This window comes from Anguilla rostrata, chromosome 4 (genome assembly GCF_018555375.3).
Source record: "Anguilla rostrata isolate EN2019 chromosome 4, ASM1855537v3, whole genome shotgun sequence".
Lineage (NCBI taxonomy): Eukaryota > Metazoa > Chordata > Actinopteri > Anguilliformes > Anguillidae > Anguilla > Anguilla rostrata.
In genome coordinates this window covers 34,350,869-34,371,214 of record NC_057936.1, presented here as the reverse complement: position 1 = coordinate 34,371,214, position 20,346 = coordinate 34,350,869, and the positions used below count along the sequence as shown (strand labels likewise).

At 47.4% G+C, this 20,346-nt stretch overlaps 1 protein-coding gene across 7 annotated transcripts in view; it reads right to left on the bottom strand.

Moving 5' to 3' along the window:
• Nucleotides 1-7,482: 7,482 nt before the first annotated feature.
• The window catches only part of pard3aa (par-3 family cell polarity regulator alpha, a), a 383,309-nt gene continuing 370,445 nt past the window's right edge, over nt 7,483-20,346 (bottom strand). For all 7 annotated transcript variants that reach the window (XM_064332355.1, XM_064332358.1, XM_064332352.1 and 4 more), the window contains 2 exons: nt 14,569-14,690; nt 7,483-10,128 (listed from right to left, as the gene is read on the bottom strand). In XM_064332355.1, coding sequence (XP_064188425.1) covers nt 9,696-10,128; nt 14,569-14,690 — 555 coding nt within the window. In that variant the 3' untranslated portion in view covers nt 7,483-9,695. The remainder of the gene's footprint in view (nt 10,129-14,568; nt 14,691-20,346) is intronic.

The following is a 20,346-nucleotide window of genomic DNA, read 5'->3' as shown; positions in this document are numbered from 1 at the left end:
ATGGATTTTGCAGTCACCAGATCTCAACCCTATGGGAACTTGCCAAATGAGGGAATGTCTTTTAGAAGAATGGTGTTCCATCCTTCCAGTAGATTTCCTGATTTGTAAAATCTATGTTGAGGTGCACTGAATCTGTTCTGGTGGCTCGTAGTGGCCCAACACCTTACTAAGGCCCTTTATGTTGGCTTTTGCTTTAATTTGTCACCTGTCTATATATACATACACACACACACACACACACACACACGTGTATATCCTACAATATTGTGTAACTGTACATCAATCGAAGGCCCCAAGCTTGTTCCTAATATTACAGTTGGGTTGCTCCAGGCTCATGAGATGGCGGTGCTTGCCCAGGGGTCACGCGTTCTATGTTTTCATTTGTAACACTCCGTCTTGGGAACCCACCGCTGTGCATTTTCCATTATGTACTGAAGTGTCTGCGCCACACCAGTCATCGTCATGTAGCAGCGTAGGTCAAAGGTCATTTACTACTGAAGCCTCTATTTCTATGCCCTTTTATCTCAGCTGCATGGTGTTATTGTGTTGAGCTTAATTTCCCTCATTGTTCAATGTGAGATGTCTTACAAGCACTCATAGAATTAGTCTGTCCGCTTAAAAAATAAGCAAACATTATTCATACAACAAATTCATAAATAGCTCTGAATTTTGGGCATTTATACATACTATTAAAGCCTTATTAGTGCAACGTGAGATCAAATTGTAATAGATTTTCACAGCTGTACATACAGGTTTTCAATCTCACATATGTCACACAAGGAATATCAGAATGAAATATAATACTCGTGTGCAAACTTGACTATGTTCAAATTAAAAAATTTAAAAAATTCTCAGGTTTCTCCAACAAGCTCGTCATTGTGTGTTGGATCATCCGTTCGGCTTTTTTTTTTTGTAAAAATAGACAGTAATGAATAATAATTAGGAGAGGGGAGACAGAGTCCACAGGACGTGATTCATCTTCATTTTCTCCGCAGAACATCGCATACCTCTTTTGGCACAGGCCCAGTGGTGGATGATTCGCCCGTTATGCAGACAGGAAATAAACACTGTCAATAAAAGTCAAACAATGAGACGGCATGGGGCGGTGGGCAGGGGCTTCCTGCATAACAATTAAAACACACAGTCCCTTTCAGCGGACACGGACACGGAGAGCTTCAGCCAAAGGCCTGAGATCTGCGGGGACAAATCTCCCCCTGCCGACAGGGGCGAGACCGTAATTACAGTGCAGAGTGGCACTTCTCAGAGGAGTATCTTCCCCATCTGGGCAGAGGTTAGGGTGGAAAGGAATGTCCTTGATAGCACAGCTAATATCCAGATGACTGTATCAACGCTAAGCATGTCTTGTTTAGCCAAGAGAGTTGGCAAATTCAATTTCATAGAAAAAGGCTTCCTATTGTTCCACTTAGCTGTGCTCCCTAGGAGACCGAACCTTTAACCTTGGGAACGGCAACTTGGCTACACCGTGCCATAAATCATTCTCAGGACGCTGCATTCTGAATTGTATTTAAATTAAATGAAAAAGAATAAAGGGAGGAATTGCCCACATCCTGCTACTTAGTCTGAGATTTCAGCACTAGTCAAATGTGGGAAGTGTGCGGATGCCACTGGGCGGAAATCGAAAGATCATTCCACTGAGGGAGTCTTACCTTCCTTCTTTAATGTAATGCAACTACACTATCATTAGAAACATTCCAGCTGCATCGTATCATGGGAGCAAAAATAATCATTTCAGCTACGATGATGAAAATCAAAGTGTTTCTCAAGCACAGATTGCACAAGTGGATGGATAAATGTTCTTTGAACCTCTCCTTGACCTTTCACCCTGACAGATGGCCCCGCCTCAGTGCTCCCCTCTCTGGTCACACCATCCACAGACGGCTGGGTCGTTCCGCACTGTGGCTGCTGGCTCCTCTGTAATTAAATAATTACTGATACCTTCATGCTTAATGGAGGATTGCAGTTTCACCACACCGCCTCCTCAGTATTGCTTTGCCCAGGAACCAGCCACTCCCCTCACAACCTGCGGAAACTAAAGTCAATCTCCTGTCCTCTTTCTTCTCTGACTGTGTACATTTCAAGGACAGGGAATAACAGTATCAGAATAAAAGCATGAGCCTGCATATTTGACGTAGTTTAAAAACAAGATCTATGTGGCATTGTTGCTTTTCTCCCCACAAAGAGGACAGTGATTAGAGGATAAATCTGCACAGGGGTTCAGAGCTCAGAGGACATATTCAGCATGAGGAAGAGGCCTTGGAGTGAAAACCTTTTGACAGTAATAACTTGCAGTAATTCTGTGTAGTCTGCAACAGATTGTGGGTTTTTTTTTTCTTCTTCTGCGTACAGTAGATTTCAGCATTCAGCAAAAGTGCATTGAGATAACTGTTCATCTCAATAAAGCTGAGAATGCTCTTTGTGTCTACATAAAAACATAAATTGGGATGGCAGGTATAGCATGGGCCAAGTGTGGGGTATACCCCATACCTATACAGCACAAAGGGCTTGGTATATCTCTGGATTACAGCACAGTACATTGTAACAAATCTCTATAGCGGTACTTTAGGAGACTAGGCTGGTGAAAAGGCACCCACACTGAGAGGTAACACACAATCATTGGAGCTGAACAAAACCAGATAGTAAAGGCACAGCATGTAACATATATGGTGGATAAATAAAAGACATTCGTCTCAGAAGAAAAGAAAAAAGAAATCATCAAGACCACTGCGTGAGGGAATTAGAAAGTCTTCACATAACCAGCTTACACACTGCCCCGAACCTGAAAGAGATTATTCCCATCTCCAACAAAAAAAAAACATATTTGCATTTGCCATTTTTTGTTACAAGTTAAACTTCAAAGGATGTATTTCCATTTCAAAGACGTTGCAATCTATATAAATCCTTTTCCACGAGAGAAAACAAGGGATGAAATGTTCTTCTGACAGAACAGAAGAGAAGAAACAACTCATGTAAAAGGATATGCATGAAGACTACAGTACATACAGTGGAAAAAAACCTTGTTTGACTATCAGTAGTATGCCCTGGCAGGCTTCACCTGGAACAAAGCTTGACGATAACTTAGTAATCACAAGCCTGGAAGTTACATTTATTTGAAAAATGAGACACATGAAAAATTGAAATGATTAGAAATAATAATCCGCCTTGCCAGTAATAACATTACTTAGGTCCTTAAAATGAAATATTCTCAAAAATTCAGCTCAAAACATAATTCTGGTTAGAAATACTGTCTATCAACGTCCCCCCAATCCCAATTGGATTTATGCTTTCTCATACACTCAATAAATATATTCATACATACAATACAGAAACACATCTGACTTACCACTTTATGTAAGTAAATTCTGGTAAATTGAAGGGTCTACAAAACCTATTAAAACTTTTTTACTTTGGAAAACTTGTGCAACAGAGAAAAATACTTTGGGATGCTCAAATCATTTTCTCCAAATCTTCACATACATACATGTGTTTATACTGTCATCTCTGGATCGACTCCTAAAATCGAGTAAATGATTTGGAAAACATGAGGTTACGATGGACACACAATAGCAATAGCTAAGGAAAAATAATGCCCCTGTTTCCAATCAACTTCTTTGACAGGCTACTTGCTCCTGACAAGATAGAAATGATTTTGGTCATTTTGGGTTTGGCCTTGACAGGTGCTATTATCCTCACACGGGCCCACCGGAGTGTGTGCTGAATCCTGTGTTCCCATTGCAGACCTGAAATAATGGCTCTAATGACAGCATGGTGGTTACAGGCGCTCGTGTAAACTCAAACTGCCTCAATTTAGCGGTTTCCACACTCAAAACACCATCTCCGTTCGCCCTTTTGCCCCAAAGGCGGCAAAATGTCTGAGAAAAGTTTTCCTTTGGTTTAAAAATTTTTTTTTTTACACATTTTATTTGTTCTAAAGTTGAGGGTAGGTTTCCAGCATTACAATAACAGACATTCCTCTTCAGAATGGCATGAATGGAGGCCTGTTTGCATGAATGGTTTTATCGTTTAATGCAGATCTCCTCATCAGAGAGGAATCTTCACAAGCTTCCCCCATAATTGTCCCGCCCGTCCTGCCGGCCCCGCAGCCTGCGGGGGCTGCTCCCAGCCTGGCAGGGGCGGGCGGTCCATGGGAACGTACAGGAAATGAGTTTAACTCCCCGCGACTTCCTGGGGAGGGACGGAGATCCAGGAAGGCCGGATTTCGCGGTGCAGAATGGGATTCGGCCGCAGCTCGGGCTGTTAACAAAGCTGAGGCGGCGCCGCGATTTCACGACTCGTCTGACGGCGGCAGGCGAGAGGTTAAAAACCTTTATCTTTAAGATCCAGAAATGAGGCTCCTGACTGGACAGAGAGCTCACACCGGCTGCCTGGCTGCGCAAACAGCCTTGACACCCACTGGGCTAGGCCCACTGTGAAAGCCTCACCTCAGCGTTTCCTGGGCTTCGCTCTACTTGCGCCAGGCCAGGCTTTCTTCCCAGGCCCGCAGACGCTCCAGATGTCTGAAGATTAGGGGAGTCCCCTGCCTTTGTTTTCTTCTCTCCCCCGCTAGATTTATGGCTGTGTTTTTGCCCGTGACGGAGAGGGCTTCCTCCTCTAAATTCCTGCGGGATGCGTCAGGGAGACCGGAGCGGAGGGGCGTCTCTTTGACCCCCCCCGTCCTGGAGCCGAGCCAGACCAGGTGAAGAAGAGAGCCAGGCACGCTTGACCGGAGGTCAGCAGGCTGCTCCTGCCAAAACCACTGTGCCACCAAATGCCTGCTCAAACAGGGCCCGCCCCTCACATTAACCTCCAGGCACCGGTAACAAACTGCCCTCCAATCTGAGTCATATGCACACAAACAGGCCCCGCCCCTTACATTAACCTCCAGGCACGGGTAACAAACTGCCCTCCAATCTGAGTCATATGCTCAAACAGGCCCCGCCCCTTACATTAACCTCCAGGCACTGGTAACAAACTTCCCTCCAATCTGAGCCATATGCACAAACAGGCCCCGCCCCTCACATTAACCTCCAGGCACGGGTAACAAACTGCCCTCCAATCTGAGTCATATGCACAAACAGGCCCCGCCCCTCACATTAACCTCCAGGCACTGGTAACAAACTGCACTTTAACAATGGCTGTAAAAGTACCACCAATCTTGGGGACAGAAAGGCAAAGCTTTCTGTTTGCAGTAGAAACTGTGCAGGATTATGGAGTGCAGTACCAGGGAAGTGAAAAGAACATTAAACACTCACCAAAGCGGACTAGTTTGAGTAATGACAGGGAAACAGGCAATCGGGGCACTTATTATTCTCCAAGGTATTATCGCATAAAAACGTGCACCAGCACAAAATCAGAAACAGGAGAAGAGGGAGGCAGACAGAACCGAGAACAGTTAATGACCTGCCCTGCTCATATTTGGATATCTGGATTATATATATGTTCTTCCTCTGGCGCCCAATTGCTTTAACATGTCTCCGCCTGACATAATTTCAGCTTTCGAGACACGATGGTATTCTGAGTAATGCTTGCTGACCACCCCTCCGGTTGCAAATGGCCCAGGCGCAATCCCCCGCCTGGAAAAGTCAGATAAATGAATAGGAGTCCAGCCCTTTCAGCCTCCTTAAAATTGAGCTCCGGCGAGGTCCCGATCTGGCGACCGGCCCTCGCGTCCTCCCGACGCTGCGAGGCGGAGGGAAGCAGCTGGGGAATCGGGGAAACGTCGCCCTCAATGAGAGCGCCAAGTCCAACGAGTCCTGACGGCTCAGACCGAGTCTCCCTGTTTATACAGGAGGGCGGCTTGGCGAGCTGAGAGCAATCTACACCGAGCCAGCCCCCCCCCAGGTCTGAAACAACCGCGAGGAAAAAAAAAAAGGGGGGGGGGGGAGCGACTGTGGATGCAGAGGAGTGAATTAACTGCAAATTACCTTGCACTTCAAACAGGATTAAGGAAAGTGCTTTGCTTTTTTTTCTGTAGAATTAAATACTTCATTAATTAAGTCTGGGATCACCAGAAGTCAGTGTGGACATTCCAGAAAGGGACTTTATGAACTAGAAGTGAGAAGGGGGGGGGGGCGGGGGGGGAGACAAACCCCCCAGACGTGTTTGGCGGAACTTAATCTCATTCTTATTAACTGATGCTCAGGTGTAGTGCAGAATTAAAAATTTTAAAAAAGTTGTTAATGAGGGGGCACAGAACTGTAGCGAGCCAAGACTCACCCGGACTTGTTTTAAGCAAAGATGCAAAAACCATTTGGTGGTAAGGGAAAGGGTATGAGGCTGAGACTGAAATCCTCGGAGGTGCGGATCTGTGCCATAAAGACCGACGGGGGATTTACACATGACCACAGCTGGTCTCAGTTCACCTGAACCTCTCACCGACCTCTGGGTGTGAACCGAGGCACATTTCCTCGCCCGCGGTCTTCAGTACAGTAGGCGCGGTGGTCTCTGAAGTCTGCACCGCTCCGTGCGGTTTCGCTCAGATTCCTCCACCCGAGCTTTGGCACTAATATAAAAATATGGGAGGAATCAAGTTTCCAGACCGACTCCCCGGCACTTAAAAACTCACACTTCTCCTCTGCCGATTGTCTTTATTGCTGTTCGAGGCATCGCCGACCTATTGGATCCCTCGCCAGCTGTAAACCAGCAGTGAAAGCAAGAATAAAACGATCTCTCAGCAGAAAGGCTGAAGCGTGGGATATAGGATTAGAGGAAAGTGTGTACTTCCCCGCTTCTTTTTTTTCCACTTATCTGACCGCTCCATGTGCGCACGCCTCATAACCTGGACCGCAGACAGAGGCTGTCAGACCGCCTGAGCTGAAGCACGGCTCTCAGGCAAACGCCATCGGCGCTTTCTTTGGCAGTACTCACGTTAGCCAGGCCTTTGCAGAGAGACGAGGAAAAAACATCCCACAACGGGCCAGTATCTTCAGACTATACGCGTCCCTTTTGCCTGGTAGCCGTGACGCAGCAAGCAGTGATACACTCCAGGGCCATGTGCCATACTGTACGTAGACTTCTGAGGCTCTTCTCACAGCGCCCCTATATGTACGCTACACTTTCTGCGCACATAAATACTATCCTGCAAATGAAATGACTTAGACTCTGCAATACAGGACTTACCGTCTCCACGAGTCGCACTGGAATTCTGTGTACACTAAGCTATCCCACTGTTGTGGTTAAACAGTGGCTTGTGCATTCTTAATCTATTTACTGTAGCCCCTGCGTGCATGTGCCTGTACATGTGCATGTGAGTGTGTGCGTGTGGCTTACTAGCCTTTAGAATTCCATTGTTTGTTGTGTAACATTATGACACCATTAATGCGTAGGACATGGAGTGCTTCTGAGCATGTGCGCCTCTGGTATTACAGACCATTACAGCAGATGACCTCATCATCGAAGGACCCTTTTGAATTGTGCATCTGGCAAAACAATAAATGAACGTAACAGAAATGATTGTAAACAGGATGAAAACAGCCTTCCTTTTATTCTAAATATGATATGTACAGGGAAAGAGGCTGTGTACATTTTTAATACATCGTGTAAAAGTCTCATGAACCAATTGCACAGTCCGTACATTAGTCACCTGCTTCAAACAGCACAGTACCTAAATTCATGAAGGCGATGAAAAATGCACCGATAAAAATACACAGTAAGATCAGTTGTTCTTCCTGTCGTCATAAAAAAACAATACCGTAGCTTGATGGGAACACAAAAACACGGAAGAAGACAATGAAGAGAAACCAGAAACAATGATCACACGTTAAAAATGGCGCCGCACAGCGATGCATCATTGTTCCCGTCCACGCTCCAGGCATCTCAGGCACTTTAAAAGCCTCGGAGCGCACCCAGTGACACGTGAAACAGGTGCGGGGCCGCAGTCACACACACACAACGAAGTGCCATGATGTCATGGCCGAGGCAGTAAGGCTTTCTTTTGTGCCAGCGCGGACTGCGTTTCGCATTCACGGGCCAAACAAGGCGTCCCTCCTTGCTTTACATACAAAAAAAAAGAAACATGAAAGAAGAACCTCATTTTCTCAAGGTCAGTGGTGAGTGAAAGAGAGAGGGAGAGGGAGAGAAAGAGAGGGAGGGAAAGAGAGAAAGAGAGACAGAGAGATGCCAAACACCCCTCTTTGTTCACACCTCGTTACAGAAACACAGAGGAATACTTCTGAGGACATATTTGAATAAATCACCTATGAGGCCAATGTTTCCCTTTTACACACTCACTCCAACCCTGTTTCCAATTGCCACAGCACGTCAAAGTGTTCAATCCCGCTGCCCATGCGCTCTCAGCAGAGAGGACAGCGCTACATTACAGGCACTGTTTACACACCAGGAGACATTATTACCAGGCTGCAGTGTCAGCAGTGGGCTACATGATTATCACTCTCTTTCCTTTTCGATTCCGCACAACAGAGGCAGCAAAAGTCAGATTAAACAGTTCTAACAGAGCACGGGACTGCGCTTCCGCCCGAGCGGTTCGGGGAGAAACGCAAACCGATGTTGTACCGTCCTGGCGTTTGTCTTTAGTGCAAATGATCTCTCGATTAACCGGCGTAATGAAAAATTCAGAGAAGGCTGGCAGCGGCGTCTGACTGAAAGCCAAACTGGAGATGGGGCATGGTACAAAGCAGAGAGCTGGAGCTGGCCTCCCTCGCCCTGTCCCCCCTCCCCCGAATCCCCCTGAATCCCCCCTGCGGAGATGACACACACATTCATTTTTCATGAGGAACATTAATTAATAACCCTCTCTGACCCCGTTTATACAAATGAGCTATCTTTGTGTGCGGGGGGTCTGAGTGAAAGCGGATCTAAAGGGTTGTGTTTGTATTAAAAAGAGGAGGAAAAAACACCTGAATAAAACAAAAGGAAATCAGGAGAGAGAGAGAGAGGGGTAGAGCTGCATCTGAGGCTGTGGGGGGTGGGGGGGTGGTCGGGGGGGTTTGGGGGTGTTTCTCCAGGGCTGGGAGCTGTGGGTAAAGGGGTCAAGGACCACATGGAGGTTCTGTAGATGTACTTCAGCACACACAAACACACACACACATATACATACACGCACACACACAACTAAGCACATCTGCTCAGACAGAAACATACAGTACACACACACCTACACACAAACACACAGACTGATGCACACTGACAGACACACACACTCAGGATTTCAGACACACACGGTCACACACTCAGGAGCACACTCATGCACATACAGGAAGCTGTACAGCAGGGCAGAGGGAGACCTATCCCATCAGCCTCCCTGGCGCTGTGTGTGACATCACCGAGCGAAGCCCCACATCGTACATCGCGCCCTGCCCGCACCCCGTGGGCGGGGACCCCACGCCCGACCGCACCGGGCAGTTCTGCTCCGTCGTAGAGAAAGTGCTGCTTCAGGGACACGCCCAGGAACTCTAAAGGCACAGAGAGCGGGGGATGGACACAGGAGTCATTCCCCACAGAGCCGCCTTCTCAAAACAGCCAGCACAGGAGGATACGGGGAAGGAGAGATAAAGAAAGGAAATTCATATATACATAAAAAAAATTTTTTAAACACAACATACGGATTCAATATTTTGCCGGAGAAGTTCAAAGCTAACAGTCTCTCTGCTCTGCTTTTTTAAAAAATAATTTGATTTGCTTTGTTATTGCCATGCCCGCCCCGCCCACTCCTCCTCACGTCAGGGGTAAAAAAGCCGGCCCTTCTCCGGGGGCTGCGGCCTGTTGAGCCTGGCCAGCTGGGTCGGGGAGGGGGGCACGTCCTGGCGGTAGGGTCCTTTGGGCGGGGCGAGGGCGAGGGCGGGGGCGGGGGCGGGGTCGTAGCTGCCGGGCGCCTCCTGCGGGGGAGGCAGCTTGGTCTTGATCTCCTGCTCCTTGCGCCTCTGCTCCTGCCGCAGCAGCTCCTGCGTCTCCAGCAGCACGCGGGCGTTGAAGCCGCCGCCGCCGCCGCCCCCGACGCCGCCGCCCCCGCCGCCCGCCCCCAGGTAGCCGTTCCGCGAGCCCTGGTAGCTGGAGTAGCGCGGGTTCTCCTTGGCCGTCTGGAAGCCCTCCCCCGGGGGGTACGCCCTGTCCCACGAGTCCTGGGACACCGTGCTGGGGGTCTTACGCGGTTGCCTGGAGGGTGGGGGGGGAGAGAACAGACGGGACGGGCGTCATTAGGCTTCGCGGCAGAGCGTACCGAGACCCCTTCTAAAGCGGGACGCCGCCGGGAGGAGCCGAACAAAGCGGCGGCCGCGGGAGCGCGCATCACTCACACGCCGTAGACACGCACAATCGCTAAAGCGCTAGCGCCGCCCATTCAGCCCTGCTCGGGGAGAGAGAGACAGGCAGACAGGCCGCATTTACTCCCCCAGGCCGCGGCGGCCCGCCGTCTTTGTGATCCGCTCTAATCAAGCCGTCCTCGCGGCGGGCCTCTGACAGGCCCGGCCGCCGCTAAGGACGAGCTAACCCAAAATCGTTTCTAAAAGCCATTATTGCGAAACTCTTCGGTTCAGTAACGCGTCCATCGCGGACCCCATTATTTGAATCCATTAGGTTGATGCGCGACGTGGAGCGGGTCCCGCGGATACAGTACGACATCTTTAGGGTTCACGGGAAAAGAAAGAAGCCCATTCACACCTCGCTGGGCTTATGCAGCTTAAATGTCGATTCAAGTTCACTTACCGTGAGGCCGTGAGACCCAAGACAGCCATCGAAGCGGCTGACATACCCTACTTTAAAGGCTGCATTCGTATCGCATTAGCACTGGAGAGAGGAGGGCGAAATGCATACGGCGCACTGGCGAAGACAGCACACTGCTCCATGCCGGCTTCAAACAGACTACAAAGGACGGTGTAATAAAAGACATACTCTGCATAAGAGGGGAGGAAACCGAATGCTACACTAAGAATGCTATGACTGCTAACACTTTTAGCAGAAGACGATGAGTTACTGCACTGTTTCCGTCTAGTGCTGAAAGGACATCGTTGTGCAGAGGGCTCTTCGTCCATAAACCATGGCACAGCTGCCGACTCAACCTATACACAATGGAATGTAGTGTCTGAATTTATGCTCGTACAAAAACAATGGAGATACTCTCTGTAGCGTATGAGTGCTAATACCGCCGGTTGCACAAGCTAGCTATGATTTCGCTCATTATTGTCATAATAACCACATGCTACATGGTACCCTCAAGGATATGTCACGAAGTTCATAATTCAAGCATTTATACAATGGTAACCACCTATCTTGTAAGCATCTGTGCAGCTACGGTTTTCTATTGAAGGGCGCCGTTTACTCAAGGGCAGCAGTTACTTGGAGGAATGCAGCGCATCCTGCTTTCATGAATGCAAATCAAACATCTTCCCCATTCCAAATCGGGCCTGTACGTATTAAGTAAATGGAGAGGATGAAGGAAAACACATGGCGGATCCTCAGACAGTGTGGATCTTTGTGTAGAATTCAAAGTGGCAGCAGATGTTGAAACAGACTGCCGAAAAATCCTCACGCCCCGGCATTCTGTCGCTGCGGCATCGACGGCGGCGCTGTCAGAAGACTCGTACATATGTTCAACAACAGTCACAGGGATCTGCGTTTTCCGTACCGCGCTAAGCATAATTGAACGCCAACTGACCTTTACTCTCCGCACATGCCTTACCGCAGACAATTCGTTTTCTCTCTCTTGACTATAGCTTTGCCTTCTTCCTATATGGAAAGCAGGAGGTAAATAATTCTACAGTTTTGAGGACATTTAATTAAAAGGAGCATTAGCGCCAGACGAACGTGGATTACGTTTGACCAAAAGAATATAACAGACGGAATGTGAGGCAGAAATTCAAGCTGTCTGCTGCCTGATGAGACCTGGTTTATCACGTTTATCAAGAGCAGAGTGTTCCTTTTGCCTCAGTTACAAAATTAGGAACGTTTTTCTTTGTTTGTGTGTTTGTGTGTGTGTGTGTGTGTGCGTGTGTACATACATTATATGACCAAACATATCTGGACAGCCCTTGGTCTGAGGCTGTTTTTCATGGTTTGGGCCAGGTTCCTTAGTTCCAGTGAAGGCAAATCTTAATGCTACAGCATAAACATTCTAGATGATTCTGGGCCGTGTAGTGTACATGCTTGTGTGTATATGTTTGTGTGTCTGCACATATGTGCTTGCGTCTGTGCGTGTGTTTGGGTGTGCATGTATGCATATGCGCCTGCATGAGCAGCCGATGACACTCACCCCCATGCGCACTCAACTACCCACACAAACGCAAGCAAACACACAAACACAAGCAAACACACAACTACACACAGCCACACACAAACACACACAAACACACACACACGTGCACACACGCACAGCCAAAGAGACACCAAGACCCAGTGATGTCCCATCAGCCACACTGCCACTGTCTCTCACAGAACATCAATCTCCATCTATCACCCTTTAACGTTCTCAGGGACGGTCCCGCTGCGACGGCCAGGCGGTTCATTAGGATAGCTTACAGCTCTCTTCCAAATACCTCAACGTCAGTCCACAGATTATCAGATTGTTCTCCCGAGAAGACGGCGTGGAATGTGCTTTTTGTATGTGTGGACCACTAATCTTGGTTCGCATTTCAGGCTCATTATTTGGCCGGGGGGCAAGCGGGGGCTTGTTATTAATCCGGGGCTAACTCCTGAGTTGACTTTGGTTGCTAATTAGGAGATACTTTCAGGGGCTCTCTCTGATGTTACTTGCAAATGCCAAAGTTCAGCTTGTTTATATTTGACCTCTGTCACCTGCGCCATGAGATTATGCTAGGAATGAGTATCAAAGGGCAACTGTCACACACGGCTCGTCTGTTGAACCTTTTTCGATAACCGCGGGGTGAATGCCCCTTTAAGAACACGGACCTTTTCTTTTCATTTCTTTGAAGCTGTATTTTGGCTGTTTTTTTTGCCATTTTCCCTCAAAACAGTGACTGCAAGTGGCATCAACATTCAGGAATATGACACTGAGCGCACTGAGAAAAAGTATGAATCAGATGTCAGAATGGAAAGAAATGGAGAGGCAAAATCAATTATTTGGTGGTCTCACATCATTCAGATTCAGATGACCGGTACCAGAAACGCTCATGACTGGGCGTGGCCAAAATGGCTGGCTGGACAGCCCTGCCTCTATAGCTTACCTATTTCATACATTTTCTCAATGAAATAATAAATAAATGAATGAAAGCTAAGAGGACTGGAGCGCGTGTGGATCAGCCATAGTGTTTTTGGTCCACCGGTGCAAGCAGCACAGCTGTACGGTAATGCACAAACGTCAAACAAGGACAAAATTTGCAGGAAAAAGTATAATATTCTGAAGAGCACTCGCTTTCAAAATGTTCCCATTTCCTGTTCAAATACTTCGCCGTAATGGGCGCCTGCACTTTTTATTTTGTTAATGATGAAAATCAGTGAAGTCTACTGGAAAAACATGGCGGTGAACGGTTTGTCCTACAGCCAGCCTTCACCAGCAGCCCCTCACACCAGGCCTGTCTTTTTCACCAGGCGTGGAAGCGATAGGAGGCATTCTCCCACAGTCTGCCGGCTATCTGATCTGAATTTACAAAAACAGATCTTTGGTAGAACCCCATCAGAAAGATAGCTGGAAAAGCAATTGCTGATATAAAACACGGCCGGGGGCCTTAATATTCCAGATACTTCTAAGCTTTATTGATGTTTGTGACAAATACGTGGAAAAAGCTGGGGGAAAAAAGAATGTAGAAAAGTGGATTTCGCCAAACTTATACTGAAGTCGTGATTGATCCTGAATAATAACTCAAGCGCGCAGTAGTGGTGAAGATAAACTCCGCTTTGAAAACACATTTTTTAAGCTACATGTTCTTATGTTTTGAAAGGGTATTTTTTGGAGCCTTAAAGGCAGTTGGATAATTCACCATTTCAAATGGGCTAGTATTGATGAAATAAAATGCAGTATTACTCACTGAGGAAACATCTCAGGTTTGCATTCTGAGAATATTCTTTACAGCCATTTGGCAAAACAATGCTCCAGAATGTTACTGCAGATGCCTGGCTTCATTACTTAGGTTGAATGGTTTATAGTTAGATATGTCAGATAACCTTGGCTTCAACTGTATTGATCTGAATCACTCAAAGCCCATCAAATTAAACCATTTTAAACCAAGAACCACCTCACACCTGAAGAAGTCCCGACGCCATCCATCCGCTCACACTGACAAAGCATGCACAGCTGTACTGATCCCTGTGACCCTCAAAAGAGACGGCAATGGAGAAGAGAAAGAAAAACGGAGTGAGAAAGAGAGAGAGTGAGATGGGAATGAAGCAGGGAGACCGATGCAGAAAGAGAGCGAGAGGGAGGGACATAATAGAGACAAGCCAATAAAGGTAGGCAGAGGCAGAGAGACAGTGATATAGGGAGTAGATAGAGAGAAATGGAGGAAAAAGAACAAGGGGATCAGACAGACAAGAGAAAGCGATAGAGGAGAAGAAAGAGAAGAGACGCAGCGATAAAAACAGGCAGAGACAGAGATAGGGGACTGAGATGGAGAGAGCGGTAGAGGGATAGAGAGGCAGGGATACCTTGGTAACGAGCTGTACTGTCTTTGGGTCTGCTGGAAGGAATCCCTCTCGTCCTGCCTCTGCCTCTGCATCTGCATCTCCACGGAAACCGAGTGGCGCCCCGTCTGTGCCCCACCACCAGGCTGAAAGGCACGCACACACACACACGTTACATCACTTTACATTACATTACATTACATTACAGGCATTTAGCAGACCATCTTATCCAGAGTCCCTTACACAACTTTATCACATAGCATTTACATTGCATCCATTTATCCAGCTCGATATATACTGAAGCAATGCAGGGTAAGTACCTTGCTCAAGGGTACAACGGCAGTGTCCTATTGGGGGAATCGAACCTGCAACCTTTAGGTTACAAGCACAGTTCCTTACCCATACACACAGATACACAGCCGCCGCCATCATGTTAGCACTTGCATGTACGTAAGGCAGGTCTTTGAGCATTTATATTCCCGCTCATGAGGGACTGGACACAGCAGGGCGATTTGGTAGAAACAGAAACAGACATGAATGCAATGAAATGCAGTATATGACAGTACGGTTCCTCCGGCACAGTGGCTGCTCACATTTGAATGTGCCCTGATACTTGGACTCCTGCCAGTCATCGATGACGAGCGCATCGTGTGACGGCGTTTCCGTCAATTATGAAATGCGTAGTGCCACCAGGGACAAAACACAGAGAGCATTCGTTCATTAGAGTCACTTGTTGAAATACTGTTTTCTGAAACCGTGATGCCGAAAGTGCAATTATAGAGCTCGCTCAGTTACATGTTACGTGGGTGGGTGCATGAATTACGGCTTTTCTTTAATTCAGCGAATGTAGACAGTATTGGGTCTCAGATTGACGAACCGTGCGAAGCTGCGTTTCCTATGTAAATAAAAAATTGGAGAAAAAAAAAATTATTCTCTCATTACCATGTCCCTCAGCTCTAACATATGCATTATTTAAAGCTCTACATGGCAGGATAACTCAGCCTCGCTGAATGGGGTATACTTGCCTTTAAATAATGTCTCAAATGTTCCTTCAGACCTTCTTACAAAGGTGGTTTCATTATCCCAAAACTGAACACAATCAATAACAGGCGGGTCATTTAACATTAAAATCACAGGTGAAGTTAATAGAGTTACGCACATTAAGATCCAATTCCACAGGATTAACTTTCTGACACATATACTGTGTAATAAATTAATCAGTCATGGGAAGTGCTGCAAAGACAGCCCCTTCATTTTAATTTGAATTCTAAACAGTTAGGAATGCAGAATTTCCTTGAAGGGACCCTCAGATACGCATTGAGGACAGTGTAAATTTGTATGAGACACACACTATGCTCATTCAATGTCCAGACAATGGCATTACAGGTATTGTGGCATGAGAAAGATGAGAAAATTAGGAACGTACCATATCTGAAAGGCCAGCTGTCTATCACATTGACAGCTGTAATAACAGTACAATTAACTCATTTAGAAAGCTAGCCTGAACCCTCCATGTCTCTCAAAATTAAAACAAATAAACAAAAAAAAACCATATGATTCCAAGAGAGTCATACTCCTTCTGTAACCTCTCCAGTTTCAGCGAAAAATGAGTATCACTGTTTTTTTAACAACTGGAAGTAGTCATAACATGATATCAACTTTATTGGAAGGGAAGAGAGTGGTTTTATTAAACCTGAAAAGGGTGAAAAAAAGAAACTTTCCGTGGCGCCGAAATGAAGGAGAAAAGGACAGAAGCGCCCGAAAGAAGAAAGCTAGGTTTTCGTTCTGGCAGAACGCAGAGGAGACTGACGCCATGTCACAGAACTAAATGACAAATGGCTGGGGAGGAAATGGCATTAGCAGAGGGGAATCTGATTATTCCCTGTTCTGCTGGGATACCGGGCTTTATAAAACATGACATTTGTTGAAATCAAATACGAAGATGCCCATTATCTAAACGAACAAAAAAAAAAAAAAAAAGAAAAAAAAAAAAAATGATGTCGATACAGCATATTTCTTGTTTTTTAATTTTTTTCCCCCACACTGCCCAAACCACACAAAGATGGAGGAGGCACCTGTCCAAACATACCAGCACAGAAACAAAAAAAGGAAAAAAAAAAGTAAACGTGTAATTAAGAAAATTATTTGCAGCCATTAAAGACCAGAGACCGTAAGAACATATTGGGGGGGGGGGGGGGCGCAATCCCAGACTTTTCAGAAAGCAGAACGAGGCTCGGGGTCCTAATAGTGCAGATAATAGGCCGGGCAGGCCTGGCCTCCCCAAAATCAAAGCGAGGTCAGGGCTGCAGAAATGTCCCGTGTCAGCGCCTGCTCTCGCAGATGGACGCCAGCGCTGCCCGCGCCCCGCGCCTCGCTGGTCGACCCCGCGGCGTGCGGAATGGCTTCCAGAGTTCCTCCCCGCCTCCTGCTCACTCGCAGGGGGCATATGGAATGCATTTCCCTGCTAAATGCCCCGGACCGCCTCCTGTAAGAATGGGGCCAGGACAATGGTAGCTGCTCCTCTGGGTTTATGCATGGCCCCGAACCAGGACCCGCTCGTTTAGGGTGTGAGCCCCGTCTGCTCGCTGCTGTTCGGGAGGTGCCCACGGTACAGTCCTCTCTGTCGGTTGTGAGCGGGGTTGCCTCACATCCGCAAAGCAAGGCCAACAGGAAGTGTTGTTTTGGCTTATGAAATATTGCTGTTGCTATCCAGAAAAACAGTTAACTTTCTTAATACATAGAACATTCCTACCCTGCTCTCTGTACCATAAATCTGTACTAACAAATAAATAAAGTTTGGCAAAAATTCCTTGCAAACGAACCATAATGTTGGTTTGACAATTACAAAAAAATAAACAGTTACTCTGTTTCTGACAATTGGAGACACAACAGTGTTGCGCAACATTGACGGAATCCAGAAAGAAAATAATAATGAAAACACAACAGCGGAGGGGTAAGACTTGTAATTCGCAACAGATCTGAAAATGGAGCTTGCCAGCGGAACGCTGAGAAAAACAAATGTCCACACTACTGTGTGTGCAACACGGCCCTTTGGAACTCAGTCTCCCTCCCGTATCTGTGTACACAAAACAGCACACAAAGGATGCTGAATTGGTTCTCCATTATCTGAGAGTGGTTTATTGGACAGACGGGTCACCCGTGTTTGAATTCGCACAACGTCCTGCTGATAACACCTGCTGACTATAGTCCAGCACCAGGCAGGGTATCTGGCCCAGCTATTACCTCTGACCTGCTCACATCGGTGTTCCGGAACATTCTGAAAGTGATGACGAGCCTCTCTCTCCCTGCTTTTTAAAAGTGAACCTCTTTTCTCATCTGTCGCTTTGTGACACCGGGGTGCACAGTTGCATTCCTAGTAAATCTTTTTAAAGCCTAAGAGGCAAAAAAAAAAATAAGGGCTATGATAATCCGTGGCGCATTTATTGACAGTCGTTCAAGTTACATTCGATTCTGTGCAAGAGGAAAACCCTATGGGGGGGGGGGGGCTCTGAGGAATCGGGTTCTTCTCAACTCCCCCACAGATTCACTTTTATTGTTTAAAAAAAATATAGGAATGCCCCAGGATTATATACGCGCAGTTTGGGATTAACATCTGGAAATCCCCTTTTTTAATACCCCGCACATTACACCGTGGGGGAGAGAAAAATCATTCAAACTCCCTGCCACTTGGCAGTGGTGCGCGACAGGGCCGGGGTGTGTGGATATTGCGCGGCTGACGCTGCCCCTCTCAGCGTTCAGCCCGAGGGCTCGGAGAGACGGGAACAGGCCCGCCTCACCCCTCCTCTGCGCTTTCACTCCCCATATATTACCGCTTCTCACTCCGCCTTCCACTCCAGCGCTCCCGGAAAGTGAGAGGGAAGAAAAATCTTTTTGAAAAGCACAACTGAAAAGAAGATTAAGGCCTGGGCTCAATCTACACGGCTCCTGCTTTGTCTTGCGCAAATTGAGCTTTTCCCTTTACAGACGCTTGTGAGATTTGGTTCTTTTTTCGAGTCGTCAAACCGCGTATACCAAGTTACAAATTAAGCACATACATTTCCTTGGGAGTCAAAGTTAAGCCCGAACGTTTGATTGCTTGCCAAATCAAATTTCCATCATGGATAAATGGTCTCTGAAATGACTGTTGTTGCTTTTATACACAGAAAGGAAAAATGGCAGAACAATTTTTAAAATTTCAGTGTTGAGTTAGTGGCCATGCGGATGGGGTTGATGTCAGTGAACGAGTAGTACTGTCACCATGGCGTTGACTGCGTTTTCTTTATTCAAAGGCATGGGGTAAATAAGCATTCTGGGGTAACCACTTGATTTGAGGACCCCCGTTTCCATCTCCCAGGAAGGACCAAGAAAATTCTACAGGACCCCAACTGGCCTAGCTCCCCCCCCCCCCTCGTGTGAAACGTGTTGTTTTTATATAAAACGGCAAGACTCTCCCTTTCAGAATGTATTTTTTTTTCTTCAACTTGCATTCTTTTTGAAATTCATCCTTTTTTAAAAACAATAAAAGAACAATTTCTGTACTGCCCTCTCTAATATTTCCCCGTGTTTACATTAGGTGCTACATCTGCAAATGGCTGTTATTCCTGGCAGCGGGCCCTGACCTTTCCGAGGGCAGCTCAGCTAATTGCCTGAGAGGGTTTTTTTTGACCGAACGGTATATTTTCGAGCCGCTCCGGATTCCAGACCGAGGCGCTTCCCGCGTCTCCCCCCCCCCCCGCCCGCCCGCTCGCTGCCGCGGCCCCTCCGCCGGGGGAGCGTGCTCGGACATTAATACAGAGAGCACCGCGCCGGGCCGCGCCGGGCCCGACAGGCCCCACCGTATTTTATTACCGGGAACGCTCTCCCGACAATGTAAACAATTGCGGGCAATTAAGAGTCTTAAGCGGAGCCCGGCGGCTGCCCGGCTGTGTAAATACCAGTGTTTTACTCCCCTCGGAAGCAGGAAATGCAGTGTAACTGTATTAGACTAAAGGAGGGAGCTTTGATCCGTCAATAAGACAAACAGCGGCAATAAGCTACGGTAAACAAAGCCCGTCTGACTGCTCCGGATCCTCCGCGCTGAACCAAGCGGGAGGCCGGCGCGGCGGGGCCACGGCCGAGCGCCGGCAGGGCCGTCCGTCTTCAGACAAGGCCCCGCCGCCGCCGCCGAGCGCCGCCCTTCCACAGCGACGCTCAGGAGAGAGACGAAAGGCCCTCCTCCGGGTCTCCGTGGGGAAACGGCTGCTTTAACACGGCTGCGCACCGCACTGCCGGTCTGGCTTTGCTTTACAGCACGGGGCCTAACTGACCAGACGACTTAAAACGCAGAAATCAGCCATTTCCCATATTCTGTTTTCATATACTGGGAAGGAGGAGGAGGAGAAATGGTGGGTGGGTGGAACTCTCCGGTGGTTCTCCGCACACGGAGGGTCGGCGTTCTGACCCATGAAACGGTTCTGTTCCATAAAGGCAATTAGGCCGTCATCTGTAAAAATCCCCGTCGCACCAAGAACAGGAAGTCATCAGGCAAGCCCCGATGCCCGTCTCAAGCCATTACATCCAAAAGACACACAACCATTTGACCTTTCGCCCCAGAGTAGAATTTCCCAGCATACATGGCTGAACCCCCCACCCCCCCTTCAGGTTAAAAATGTAAAATAAATAATGCATAGCCTCTAGCGTCCAAATGTAGCCTGTAACACCATCGAACACAAGAATTCCAATTTATTGTGTACACTGAAATCAGACCTTGAAAAAAATCATACTACCTCAATACATACCCTGCAAAAACAGAGATAAATACAA